Source organism: Clinocottus analis, unplaced genomic scaffold (assembly GCF_023055335.1).
Source record: "Clinocottus analis isolate CAN_PGR_092001 unplaced genomic scaffold, fCliAna1.0.p SCAF_5, whole genome shotgun sequence".
Lineage (NCBI taxonomy): Eukaryota > Metazoa > Chordata > Actinopteri > Perciformes > Cottidae > Clinocottus > Clinocottus analis.
The window spans coordinates 11,237,918-11,251,291 of NW_027176207.1; the positions used below are offsets into that span (position 1 = coordinate 11,237,918).

Sequence of the window (13,374 nt, forward strand, 5' to 3'; positions counted from 1 at the left end):
AGATTTGGGTTGTCGCAACTGAGAACAGAACAAGGTGCACTGAAACGTCCACAGTCTTCTGTATAATAGAAATGGGTCACCGTAGATTTCAACGTTGAAAGGGAGGGCAGTCTACTTATCTCTGAGTGGAGACCTTTACAGCACCCAGTTTCTGCTGCTTTGTTATTTTCTCTGTTATTAGCGAGGGGAAGGAGGGCAAACCAGATGTAATGAGAAAAAGGGAAAAAAGTATTGCCCCATCCTACATTAAACCACTGCGTGTCCTTTTGCTTCTTCCCTTTTCCTCATCAGACATCACAAATTAGCTATGTAGTGCAATCCTGACCTTAGAGATACTGCCGTTAATTTCTAGTTTTATAGTTTCACATGCATGTATTTCTAAACGAGAGATTATTTGGGTCTTTGCACTCACTGATACTCTGTACTAAGCCTGCAGTGGCTTGGCTGGAAAGAAGAGCGGAAGACTCCCACTATCTCTCCTCTCCACTCGGCAGCTTCACACTCTTCAGCTATATGGTGTAATTCTCTCTCGCCATTTCTTACTTTTTCTATCCGCCCTGTTAGCGATTCTTTCTCTGTCCCTTCTTTGCCTAATAGTTTCTAATTTGTCTTTCACATCATCCCTCACCCATTCTCACTTCTCCACACCCACCCAGCTCTCCCCACCCCCTCTCATTTCCCCATATGAAAGGATATTAACTTCACAGGGAGAAATTATATTCCATCATTTCTTTTGTAGATTAACTCTAAGCTTCTTGGGGAATTAGGTGCCAAGTTTCTGACACTATATTTGCACAGTTCCTCTCCCGTTATGTCACTTCTGTGTAAACAGGCATCAATAATCACAGATATGGAATACACATACCCAAATCCTTTTAGTGTTGTGCTTACAATGGCAAAGAAGTTCTCACCATAACACCTAACGTGCACAACTTAATCTAACCACACCATGACTCAGAAATGACCTGTTTTTACATTAAAAAAATGTTTTTAACATCTGGGTTCTTCAAAGAACATCTAAGGCTCGAATATGACCAAAATATTTTTGAAATTTTGCACTAAAGCCCATTGAAAGTACCATAAATCCATTTCCTCAGCAGCCTCAGTGACCTAATATGAGTATGGCATTTAAATAGTTCACCTCGCTGGACCCTGCATTTAAACACTTACAGGCACTTTGCTGCCTGATGTAGGTTGCTCGCACAGCTCAGACCATTCTAACCTATTTCCTCGAGCAGAATACACAGACATGGCATTGCACTGTGGCTTTTCCACACATAGAAGCACACAGAGTGCACACATCTTCATGGCACACAGAATCACTTATACGCTCATGTACGCTTCAGAAAAAACACTTTTGTACATGAAATCACCATTTGTGCACAGAGAGTGGATAACAGCTTGATTCACATTTACACATGTTATGCGTTTTATACATTTGGTGCACACTATAATGCAATTTTAATGAATTTGCAACAGAAGCATGAAAGACTGGTCTACATCCATCCACTGCTTCTCCTTTGCTTCTTCGAGTCATTTCAGCGCCACTTGCCTCACTAAGAAAAGCCTAGTTTCACATTTCACATTGCTTTCCAGTAATATTTTCATTTTAAACACGCAGACACACACCAATAAATAAATCATTAAAAAAAGACAATAGTACGGTGACCGACAGATTGAAGGCAGACAAACAGAAGGTCTGTGATGCCAATGCAACAGCTGTGAGACAGTCAGGTGGCTGTTTGTGTGAGCGTGTGAGAGAAATTAAGTGATAATTGTCAACCGTAGTATGTCACCTACATCCTCCTCAACGTTGAGTCATTCACTTCCATAATCCTTTGAATTGCATGACCATCTCTCAATATCGTCCATATTTGATGTTGAGTAATTCCTAGTTAAATAATGTGTGAACGTCTGTGTGTGTGTGTGTGTGTGTGTGTGTGTGTGTGTGTGTGTGTGTGCATGCATACGTGCGTGTGTGTGTGTGTGTGTGCATGTGTGTATGTGACAGAGCACGAGCAGACTTTAAGGTGTGTTTTATGACGTTGTTCATTCTTGACTCATCTCATACATTCATACATGTGATCGTGTTGTTACTAAAGGTTGTATTTGTTATTTGGTTGTATTATATTTCTCATTTCCTGTTGTGTTGATGTCATTAGAAGGATTGTCCAACTTTTGTTCCTACAGTATATCTGCCAAAAAGACTGGCCGCTGCACATGAGGAAACTTTGGAAGATTTAGCAATCGCTGCAATTTTTCTTTTACATTGTATTCCTTCAAATTGCTCACAAATTATTAATATCCGGCTTTACATATCTTTAATTGGTTACATTGCCTTCTGCCGAAGTCTTCAGGATATTTTTTGAACTACTATTTACATACATCTAAGATATAAACATAAAGTGTGTACTCAATCAGAGGTAAATTATATTTGATAACCTGGTTAATGATTTACATATTGTGATTTTGTCATGTAAGGCCGCCAGCTCTTATTGGCTCATTTGTTTTTGTTTGTTCTTTTTTTGTTCTTTCTTTATTGTATTAATTTCCATTTGTTGATGTCCTCATTAAATTTGTTGTCATTTCATTTCCATATTGTGTTTTTCTTCTCGTGCGCCTCATGTGTGTCGATTAACAGTATCATCATGTTCATCACATGCAAAAACAAACAGCGATCATTTCCAGTGGATGTAGGACGATTATGATTATGAAGGTCGGTTCCCCTTTGTTAAACTTGTGTCTGTATTCAGCAGAGCAGAACAGAGATTACAACACAAACTCAGTCCCAGCGGAGCATTCAGCTCCCAGTTCTGAATGTTTTTTTTCTCATTTAGGCCACGTTTTTATTCCCTGTGAAGTATTTAATCACAATCCTGTGATTCCGCAGGATTGCGGTCCATATGGATTGTGATTAGAAAACTTTAAGTGTCCAACTGGCAGAGCCGAAAGACAGAATCCCCAAACACTGTTGATCTCTTCAGATGAGAGTCAAATTGATTATGTTTCCCGTCCGTCTAGACACCAAAATAAGAACCGAGAAATATTATCTCCTGTACCTTATGTCGGTGGAGTGGGAACTTGGGACAAAACAAAGTACCCTATTTCTATCAAATCTTATTAGATATTTTTTCCACTGAAGCAAACAATAATAAATCCTGCTTCTGCTGGATATTGTGTGACAGTGAAAATGACAAGACATACTGTAGAGGAGGTTTAGCTGTCTCCGCCTGAGGCACAGAGAGAGAGAGAGAGAGAGAGAGAGAGAGAGAGAGAGAGAGAGAGAGAGAGAGAGAGAGAGAGAGAGAGAGAGAGAGAGAGAGAGAGAGAGAGAGAGAGAGAGAGAGAGAGAGAGAGAGAGAGAGAGAGAGAGAGAGAGAGAGAGAGAGAGAGAGAGAGAGAGAGAGAGAGAGAGAGAGAGAGAGAGAGAGAGAGAGAGAGAGCTTTCGGATGTGTGTTGTAATCAAATTCAAACAGGGTCATCAAGGATAAGGCTCGCATCACTCTTCAGTCGTTTTAGTAAATGTTTGGTGCATTTTTAATGCTGAATTCTACAGTTGACTGAATTCCTTTTAATAATTTCAGATGTTTTACATCTGAGATGATGCTCCATGTTTCAGGCTGATCATGGGCAGCCTGTTTAATTCACATTCATGCGCTGATCAGTATTCAGCTGCCCATGCAGGTCTGAAGAGCAGTGGTTCCAGTCATGATATAAAAGGTTTGTCGGTGTGTGTATGTGTTTTTTGTGTGGTGTGAGTCATAGCCAGAGCAAAAGTGAAGAGATGTCGAGCTAGGAATAGTGCATGTTGTGTTGTGCAACACTGGGCAGTCTAACAATAACGAGACACTTCCTGCCACATATAATGATCAATATCAACCAGACCAGACTCATACACCTTTCTCACAAATTCTTTGTTTCTCCATCTCTCTCAGCCTCACAGTCTCTTCTCACTCTGTCTGTCGCTCCATCTGTCTCGTAGTTTTTCACACAGGAAAGAGAGACACAATGTTCATAGAAGGGCAAACCTACCTCCCAGACCGCAGACAGGAAGTGGCCATATATAGGCTCCTGTCTTCACTCTGGAAGTCTCATAAGCTCCTCTCTCTTCTCTGTGAGCAGTTTCCATAGCAACAGTATTTTGTTTCCCTCGGTGGCAGGAAGAGAGGGATGGGAGTTAAAAAAAAAGAGAAAGCAAGTGGAGGACAAGGCTGGATGTAGGATAAGGACACAAGAGAGGTAAATATATATACGAGTCCGGATGAGAGAATAAAGGAGCAGAGGAAGGATGTTTTGTAGATAAAGCACAGGAGGGTCATCAGCTTTATGAGTGTTAAGAGGGTTTTCTTGTTCCAGGACGAGTGCCCGAGCAAAAACAACATTACATAAACCCAATTTAGCCTGACTCACAGCTTCATTCACCTGGGTGGCTTTCAGGTCAGAGCAATAGAGATGAGTAAACGACCTGGCAGTTACTTGAGCACCTCAGCTCTGTAGATAGTTTTCATTTCTCAGTCATGATGATGGGCGAGCTTCTCCTGTATCGCAGTCTGACTGGATGCCATGAGAGGTTATTTCTTATTCTCAGCAAGCATTTCAACCGAATAAATGTTGATATGCACTGTTGTTGAAACCCTGCTTTGTGAAAGCAGAAGCATGTTTAGATTTCATTTGACACAGTTTTTCAATTTTTGTTCATCATAATAGCAATTGCTGCAAATATGGCATTGTTTTACACATCACCATTTTCCTCATTACAATTTCTTCTTGGTTATTTTCATAACAATAGGCAGCATACATGAATTCAACACTCTTTAGATCTCATCTCTTTGGAGGACTCAGGACGGATTGATCTGGGAATTATGTGGGATAAATTCACCACGAGAGAGCATCAGAAAAACTACACCTGGTCTGAAATGAGAGATTAAAGTAAAATGTATCATCCGACCACATTAGTCTGCTAATGCGCTGCTCTCTGATGCAGGTAGCTTGGCTCATACTTCACACACACAGTGCAGACCATTTACAGTGCAAACTGCACATGTTAATATTTCATATCAGCCAGCTTATATTTTAGAGAAATTATAATGATGTCCACCTCCATCACTGGCTATGCTGCATGTGCCAGCTGCACCTGCAGGATTTTTATGAGCACTGGAACCCTCCCAGACCACAAAGATATTCCACATCTGTGTCCTCAGGCCTGACTGTGAAGCCGAAGAGGAGAGACGAAGGAAAGTGAGAATCATATTCATCTTCCAAATGAAGCAATATCACATTGTCCAAATGTAGTGAAATCATTTGAAGCCACGTTTTGGTGTAGGAGAGAAAGATGGACAGAAGAGGAGCGGAGAAAAGACAGAAATAGGAGAGGGGTAGATTCTCATTTACAGTCCCGGCTAGATCCTCGCTCCCTGCCCTCGTTGCTTCCATGACAACCAGACAGAAGGTTACGAGGTGGAGGGCGTAATGAGTTTTTGTCTTTAGATAGACGCAGACGCTGCATCTCCTTCCCCTTAATGACCTCCTACTCTCCCAGAACATGAAAGGCAGAATTCATCCTCCTCCATTAGTGTCATCAAAACCTTTGTTTTTAGGCGTTATTTAAGGTAATAAAGTGACTTAAAGTTATGTGAAGGGAGAGGAGCTTACTAGGATGTGATTGTCTGCACCGTGGACACACACAGGTGGTTTACTGAATAAGTAACCGGTTTATTTTCAGCTCTGTAGTTTAAGTAAATCTGTTCTTTATCTTTTTGTGAGCACAGTGAACACGACACAAGGCAGCAATACACAGACAGACATGCAAACACAAAGACAGACTTAAGGATGTTCTCAGGATGAGACGACTCGCACAATGTCCTTTTGTCTATTTTTGGACGTAAGTATTTGTTTTGGCTGGGATTGTAGCAGAAGGGACTGCTTCGTGGTGTTTTGGTGAATGTGGAGTGGATTACAAACTATTTTATATAATAAAGGCTCTCTGTCTCCCCTCCTCCCTCTCTGCAGGGGTCCCAGGGTTCTTCCACCTCTCTGTCTTCCACTAACGTTTCCAGCTCAGTGGAGGACAGGGATGAGCCTGTTACTGAAGGTGAGGAAAAATATTGTACCCCGTCTGTCCGTCGGTGGGAAAAGGCGATGAACTCGCACACATCATGCATGTCTGAATCATGTTCATGACCTTTGATGCGTCTCTCTCTCTCTCGCTCTCTCTTTCTCATCATCTCTGTGTTGTTCATCCTGTTCCCATCACCTCTATTTCTCACACTTTCCCCCTCCTCTGGTGTTTTTCTTCACCTCTCTGACTTCATAAAACTCTGACACTACAAACAATGACGTGCTGGTAGGTTATAACGAGAAATATATTCTTCTATGTTGAGTCACAGACCTCTAACATTGTGATCTCTGACTTTATTGACCTATAGAGGACCTTCTCAAATGTTATAAACCAAGTAATTAAATAATCGTAATTTGATTTACTGCTTTTCTCTTCTTCTTCTAATTGCTAGCTTGATTTACATTCAAAGAGCGCTCTGAGGAGCGTAGTGTGACAACATATTTGAAAGAATTTAGAAAAAAAAAATTAGCAGAGTCAAAATTATGTATAACTGACGAAGGATAGTATTGATAATATTTTAGATATTTTTTAGGTATCTGTGTTATTTGAATTTATTTGTTTTGTACAAGACCCTTCACTTTTTCTGTACAGTTTGATCCATTTATTAATGTATAATAATCTGCGAACAAGTTTATTAATCCAACCTTTTTGTCCTGTTAAAAATCAATTAATTCATTGTTATTAGCAGGATATGCTATAGCTTTAATAAAGCTCTTAGCTTCTCTCTAATTACCTGTGCATATACAGTCAATCTGTATCCGCCTGACAACAAGTGTAAACTCTCGTCCCTCAGCTTCTCTAAATCTCGTTCTTCTTCCCTGCAGCTGAAGTTCTAGTCGATGAGGTTCCAGCTGTGCCGTCCTACATATCAGACCGCTACAAGGTGGGACGCATGTTAGGCGACGGAAACTTTGCAGTCGTCCGAGAATGTGTGGAGCACTCAACAGGACGAGAGTACGCTCTGAAGATCATCAACAAGGGCAAATGCAGAGGGAAGGTAAGGCTCCAAAGCGGGAAATAGGAATACTGTTGCTTGGCTTACATGTTACTCATGCTGACAAAAAAAAGACTACTTTTGTTCAAAACCGATCAAATATATGTACCAGAGTAGCTCTTTTGAAGACAAATTGAATTACTTTTTTAAAGCCATAAACAGCAAAGTAGAAATAAAAAGTAGTTTGCAGTGTGTGCAGTGCACACAATTTTGATGAGGGATTAATTAAGATACATTTTGTCGGTGTCACTTAAAAAGCAATTACAACCGTCTGACAATCCTGTTTTCACTGACATCCCGCTAGTTAACTTCTCGTGTTGCTTCAGCAATAAAGATATGATACTCTATCTATGACATCACTGTAAGGTGTGATTAAAAGTGCAATAGAGCACGCCTCTCACCACACCCATCCCCTTTAGGGTTTTAATAAAATGTGTTTAACTTGCCTGAAATCAATCTAAATTCTTATTTACAGGAGCACATGATCCAGAACGAGGTAGCCATCCTGCGCAGGGTCAAACATCCAAACATTGTCCTGCTCATAGAGGAGGTGGACACTTACAGCGAGCTCTATCTGGTCATGGAGCTGGTCAAGGTGGGTGGCCATGTTTGCATACTGTACTTACATGTTTATGCTTTCGCGTCATCCGCTCTGGTTGTGGACAGGCTCTAATATTTGGACATACTAACACAATGGATAGATTGTCATCTCCAACGTGAGAGCAACACAGAGGACCAGGGCGCACAAACAGCAGACCAATCTGCAACATTCAACTGGTGAAGCAAATGATGAATTCCAAACAGTCACACATTGTGGGATTGAGAGAATCGGTCTGTGGCCCGAAGCCCTCGTGTGTTCACATTCTTTATTCTCTCTCGCTCTCTGAGTCAAGAAATGTTTGTGCATAATTCAGGAGCCAGGAGTGTAATCCATCTGTTCATGTTGTGGTGCGTAGAGTACTACAGAATATAGATGAGGAGCAATCTGTGGAAGAAGTATGTGTACGTGTGAGCGTGTCCAAAGTAGGAGGATCGAGAGGAGGCTGTTGATGAATGAGGTGGAGAGAGTGTCTGCCAGAGTGGCAGGGACAGAAAGAAAGAGACAGATGGATGCATTGAAAAGGGAAGGCAAAGGGTAAGAGCAGCGAGAGCGGTAGCGATGTCTCAAAATATAGCCACAAGTATAGTATACACATCGTGGTGTGTTCTTTTGCTTCTTGCTGTTGATAGGTCCCCTAGTTTCAATTCAGAAAATAAAAGGTATTTTAGACAATATTATGCTTCCAAATCGAGGCCTGACCTCGATCCCTTTGGGATGTCACCAGTGAGCCATGCTCCATCACCCAACACCCGCAGCTGACATTGAGCTGAATGGCAGAAAACTCCCAGCAACCTGGCTCCACAATATTGTGGAAAAGCCTCCAGAGACGAATGGAGGATGTTATAGCAGCATATTAGTATCCAAGCCTTTGGAAATTACATCTTCAACAATCAATTACAAGTATAAAGTCAGAGTGTCAACATACTTTTAACCGCACAGTAGGGGTAGAGAAGTGTAAATACTCTGGTGAGGGGCTGACAGCGCTCATGTTCAAATAAGTGTCCCTATGCAGGCTGGGTGTCGACAATGTGTCTCAGGCCGTGCTGACATGGAGAGAGTTAGAGAGATTCAGCCCTATTTTGAGCTTCTGTTCCACTTAGTCCTCTCAGAGAAAGAGAGAGAGAGAGAGAGAGAGAGAGAGAGAGAGAGAGAGAGAGAGAGAGAGAGAGAGAGAGAGAGAGAGAGAGAGAGAGAAGAGTAAAAAATATGAGGTGAGAACTGTGGAAGAAGCTTACGAGACATTGAGGAAAAGGTTAAATTAAAGGAGAATATTAAAGTGAAGGGGGAATGCCAAAGACAGGGCTGGAGAAGTTTCAACCAAGGGGAGCAATTAGGTGACAGTTTACCCCGCTAGCTAATAAGTAAACAAAAACCTTATTCAACGTTCTCGCCAAAAACTCCTCCAGCAGAAAAAGATGAGAAACTGTGAAAACTTGGAAGTGAACCTGTCAGGTTCGGTGTGTGAAAATGCCAAACAAAACTCCTGCGAGTTTGTTCCTAATACTGACAACCCGTCCGCCAATCATGATTTTTTGTTTCCGGCAGGGGGGAGATCTGTTCGATGCCATCACCTCTGCCAACAGGTATACTGAGAGAGACGCCAGCGGCATGCTCTACAATCTGGCCAACGCAATCAAATACCTCCACAGCCTCAACATTGTGCACAGAGACATCAAACCAGAAAACCTGCTGGTGAGTTCACACAAAGCATGTGTTTTGACTGTATACATGCTCATATATCTTGTGCGATATCGCCACTGAATGAACGGGGATGTAATATCACTCACTCTGGACTCTCACAGAGATGACTCATCCCTGCTGCCCTCACACCTCCCGCTCACTCCTTCTCCAGCTTTCTTTGAATGTGCTTTGAATGTGCATTCCTCCCTCCTTCTCCCTTCTGTCGACCTCCTGGGTTAGTCAAATGCCGTTCTTCACCCCTCCTTTGCACCGTCGACCACACAGAGTCACTTTTCGGGTCAGGTCGGGCCAGACTTGTGGAAGAAGTTGTGAGCCACTAACCCCAAATTAGTTAAAAGACTCTGGAACATCTGAGCAACTGTAAATATTAAAATATGTATTACACCAGCTTCAAAGTCAGTTTAAAAGTTATACTTATTTATACACATATTAATAGGTGCTACTCTAATTTTGGCCAACCCTTTAATGCATGTGCAGTACATTAAACCACTGGCAGTGTAATTGCTGGTAGAAAGTCACAGGTCACAGGTATGATTGGCAAATTTGTGACTTTAGTGTCCCCTAGTGGCGCTGTAACAGACAATAATGCCCCCGACATTTTTTTATGTTCTTAGGTGTATGAGCATGCGGACGGCACCAAAAGCCTGAAATTGGGAGACTTTGGTTTGGCGACTGTGGTGGACGGCCCCCTCCACACTGTCTGCGGGACCCCGACATATGTAGCACCTGAAATCATCTCAGAAACGGGGTAAGTGCATCAGAGCAATGGCACACAGGCCACGGCCGATGTATGAGTCATGTCTTAATGCAGTTCGGCTGCAGGTTTCAGATTATCTTTGATAGATCTAAGTCATGATATATCTTTGTCTTTGTGCAGGTATGGCCTTAAGGTGGACATCTGGGCAGCTGGAGTCATCACCTACATCCTGCTGTGTGGTTTCCCACCCTTTCGAGGGTAAGAGCTCCCCTAATGGCTTCTTTGCTCCTGCACATTATTAATCAGTTAAGTATTTTATTTATGAAGGCACACGTGCAAATGTTTTGTTTGCAGGAGCAGTGACGATCAGGAAGTGCTTTTTGATCAGATACTAATGGGACAGCTAGAATTTCCCCTACCGTACTGGGACAACGTGTCAGAAACAGCCAAGGTGAGCATCTATGTTCGTGAGGACATTGTTTATTTGTGTGTGCTGTGAACAAATGCACTGGATTGAGAAAACTGACTTAACTCACCAATGTTTGTTTGCTGCTCAAGGAGCTGATTCGATCCATGCTGGAGGTGGAGGTGGATCAGCGATACACTGCCCTCCAGGTGCTAGAGCACCCTTGGGTCACTGTAAGTATTATTTGAGCTTACAACTATTGAGTCACAGTATTTTCCCATAATCGCTGATTTTTTTGTCCTCTCCTCTTGCCTTTTCTTGACACAGGATGAGGGCCTCTGTGAGAATGATCATCAGTTGTCAGTAGCAGGAAAGATAAAGAAGCACTTCAACACCAGTCCGAAGGGCAACGACACCACTGCAGGAGTGTCGGTCATTTCTGTAAGTCACCACCACAATAACTACAGTACCCATAACTCATCTTGGCAGACAGATCTAAAGTTGTTGCTGAATAGGTTTATACATAGATCTATAGTTTTACAACTTTCGGAGTGAGGTTTGTTTCTTGTTCTGTTTTCAAGTGAACTGGTGCTTGGATTGATTGTGCTGGTTTCTCTTTGTATTCAGTTGGATGACAGCTTTTCTATGCAGAGATCTGGGTCGTTGGATTTCTACCAGCACCCGGCCATGTACTGGATAAGGTACGCCAGGTTTCCATAGAGATTCAACCGGGTAGATGGTGACAAACTATCGAGATATCGAAACAAAGCAAATTAGTGCCTCTGAATTTGCCTCACTGCTTCTGTGCTGCTTCAACAGCTTCGCCCCTACTCCGTGGTCGTCGAGCTTTGGCTTTTTGCTTTGGCTGTAAACACATATTTCATGCAGCGCATGCATCCTTGTTGTCTGTCTTTTGCTAACGCCTTGTCCTTTATGTGGTGGTCTTCTGGGTTCCTAAGTGTAAATAACGTGGAAGTTGCCCATGTGGATGTGTCTCCAATGTCTCGCTTGAACATGGAGAACGTGATGCTTTATGTTTTCACTGAGCAACAGTTACTGTCTGTTTACACACTTCCGTTGTGAATGCTGCCTTCTAGAGAAATGACCCTGTTTGCTTGTTCACTGTCAATTTTAGTGATTGTTTTGATTGCTGTCCTGCTCCCTACCTGCCTCTATAATACTTGAGCTTGTGATTCAGCTCCAACTGCCCCTGTTGTGTGACTTTATCCATCATTGGTTTATGGAGGACCTATAAGTGCATGGTTCTAAAGGTTCATAGTCACATTTGTACTGGCTGATATCTACATTTCACAGAATAACATGAATTTATAACCAATTAATGTATAAATAAACACAAAAGTTTGATCTATTAATTTAGCTCAAGCGCCACATTCAACATAATTTAAGAACTGAGATGTTGAATGGAAGCTTTTTATTTAGTTTTTAATATGATATATTTTCTTTTATTTAGTTCCTCATACCTTCCTCATAGATTGGTAATTTAATATTTTTGCATATGTCTTAAAGAACATGTAGAAGGCTCTCTTGGTCTCTTACTGTGCAACCAGATCCCGGTATCAGAATTTTTATAATGTTCTCCTGTTCCTCCCTCATTCAGGCCACCCCTCTTGATAAGGAGGGGCAGGTTCTCAGACGAGGACGCCACCCGAATGTGAAGCCACTGCCTTTGCAGATGATGCTAACAGTGACAACAGTAACAACATCAACAACAAAAACACTACGGGCGGAGCCTCCCAGTTGCCTCCCTGGCCTGCCCATGGCCCCTCCCTCTTTGACCCCCGACACTTGCTCTGACCCTTCCCTGAACCCCAGCCTCCCATCTGACTCTGATGACATCTCCATCAGCTCAGCTAGTATCGTCTACTCCCCTAACTCACCCTTCTAAAGGAGGCGGAAGATGTGAGGAGGAGGAGGTGGAAGAAGAAGAAGCAAGTAAGCAAGGAGGGAACATCCTCATCCAGCTCCTCCCTCTATATGTAGGAGGAGGAGCAGGAGGAGGAGGAGGAGGAGGATGAGGAGACGTCAGCCTCCCCACAATTCTTTTCTAAGGCTGGGGGTGAACAGTACAATGGTGGCGGGAGGAGCAAACAAAAACAACACAGAAAACTTTTAGCTCCGCTGAATATATCTTTCCCGACCTGGAGGAGCAATCGATCAAAGGATGGTGAGAAGGAGGCAACAAGAAACGGTGGAATGAGGCAAAATACTTTTTTATTTATTTATTTTCAACATTCTCTCATCCGAGCACATGTTGCAGAGCTCAAGGAGCGAGAAAGGGGCGACAGTATCGTTTACCCTTCTGTGATGATCCGGGCTCAACATGAAAACTTCCTTATGATGGAGCAGCTTTACAAGGCAATATGAGAATATGGACCAATGTTCATGTTTTATTGAACCTTATTTATTAATTTAGTCACTGCATTTTTTATATGTATTTCCCTTTTTCATAAAGAGTATGTCTTTGTTGGATTGTCCTAAGCGCTTGAAGGAACGGAAATAATGAAAAAGGTGTGTAGAAGTAGAGCTCAGAAATGCAGAAGTAGGCTAACATAGGCTAATGTGGGAGCTACAATGTGTAGAGAAGAGTTGTTTTTATTACAAATGTGTGTGTTCAGTTAAATGATCAAAGACAGCATTTGTGCTATAATTCTGTGCACCACACAGTATTGGCGTTGCCTTCCTGTAATGTTGGATTGCAGTTTTACAGTTTACATTTTACAGAGACTGCTATTAAGACATAATGGTGCATTTGATCTCTGCTTGTAATTGTGTTAACTGCTTCATACATGACATCTTGATGCACACAATTCAGCAGCATTTGGGTGCTTGTGTAGC

The 13,374-nt window shown here is 42.2% G+C and overlaps 1 protein-coding gene across 4 annotated transcripts in view; it reads left to right on the forward strand.

The window, feature by feature from the left end:
* Nucleotides 1-12,330, forward strand: part of dclk1a (doublecortin-like kinase 1a) — a 40,803-nt gene extending 28,473 nt beyond the window's left edge. For all 4 annotated transcript variants that reach the window (XM_068599844.1, XM_068599845.1, XM_068599843.1 and 1 more), the window contains 11 exons: nucleotides 6,011-6,092; nucleotides 6,944-7,116; nucleotides 7,589-7,708; nucleotides 9,260-9,406; nucleotides 10,030-10,163; nucleotides 10,293-10,370; nucleotides 10,467-10,563; nucleotides 10,671-10,751; nucleotides 10,846-10,959; nucleotides 11,146-11,219; nucleotides 12,137-12,330. In XM_068599844.1, the coding sequence (XP_068455945.1) occupies nucleotides 6,011-6,092; nucleotides 6,944-7,116; nucleotides 7,589-7,708; nucleotides 9,260-9,406; nucleotides 10,030-10,163; nucleotides 10,293-10,370; nucleotides 10,467-10,563; nucleotides 10,671-10,751; nucleotides 10,846-10,959; nucleotides 11,146-11,219; nucleotides 12,137-12,194 (1,158 nt within the window). In that variant the 3' untranslated portion in view covers nucleotides 12,195-12,330. The remainder of the gene's footprint in view (nucleotides 1-6,010; nucleotides 6,093-6,943; nucleotides 7,117-7,588; nucleotides 7,709-9,259; nucleotides 9,407-10,029; nucleotides 10,164-10,292; nucleotides 10,371-10,466; nucleotides 10,564-10,670; nucleotides 10,752-10,845; nucleotides 10,960-11,145; nucleotides 11,220-12,136) is intronic.
* Nucleotides 12,331-13,374: the final 1,044 nt, after the last annotated feature.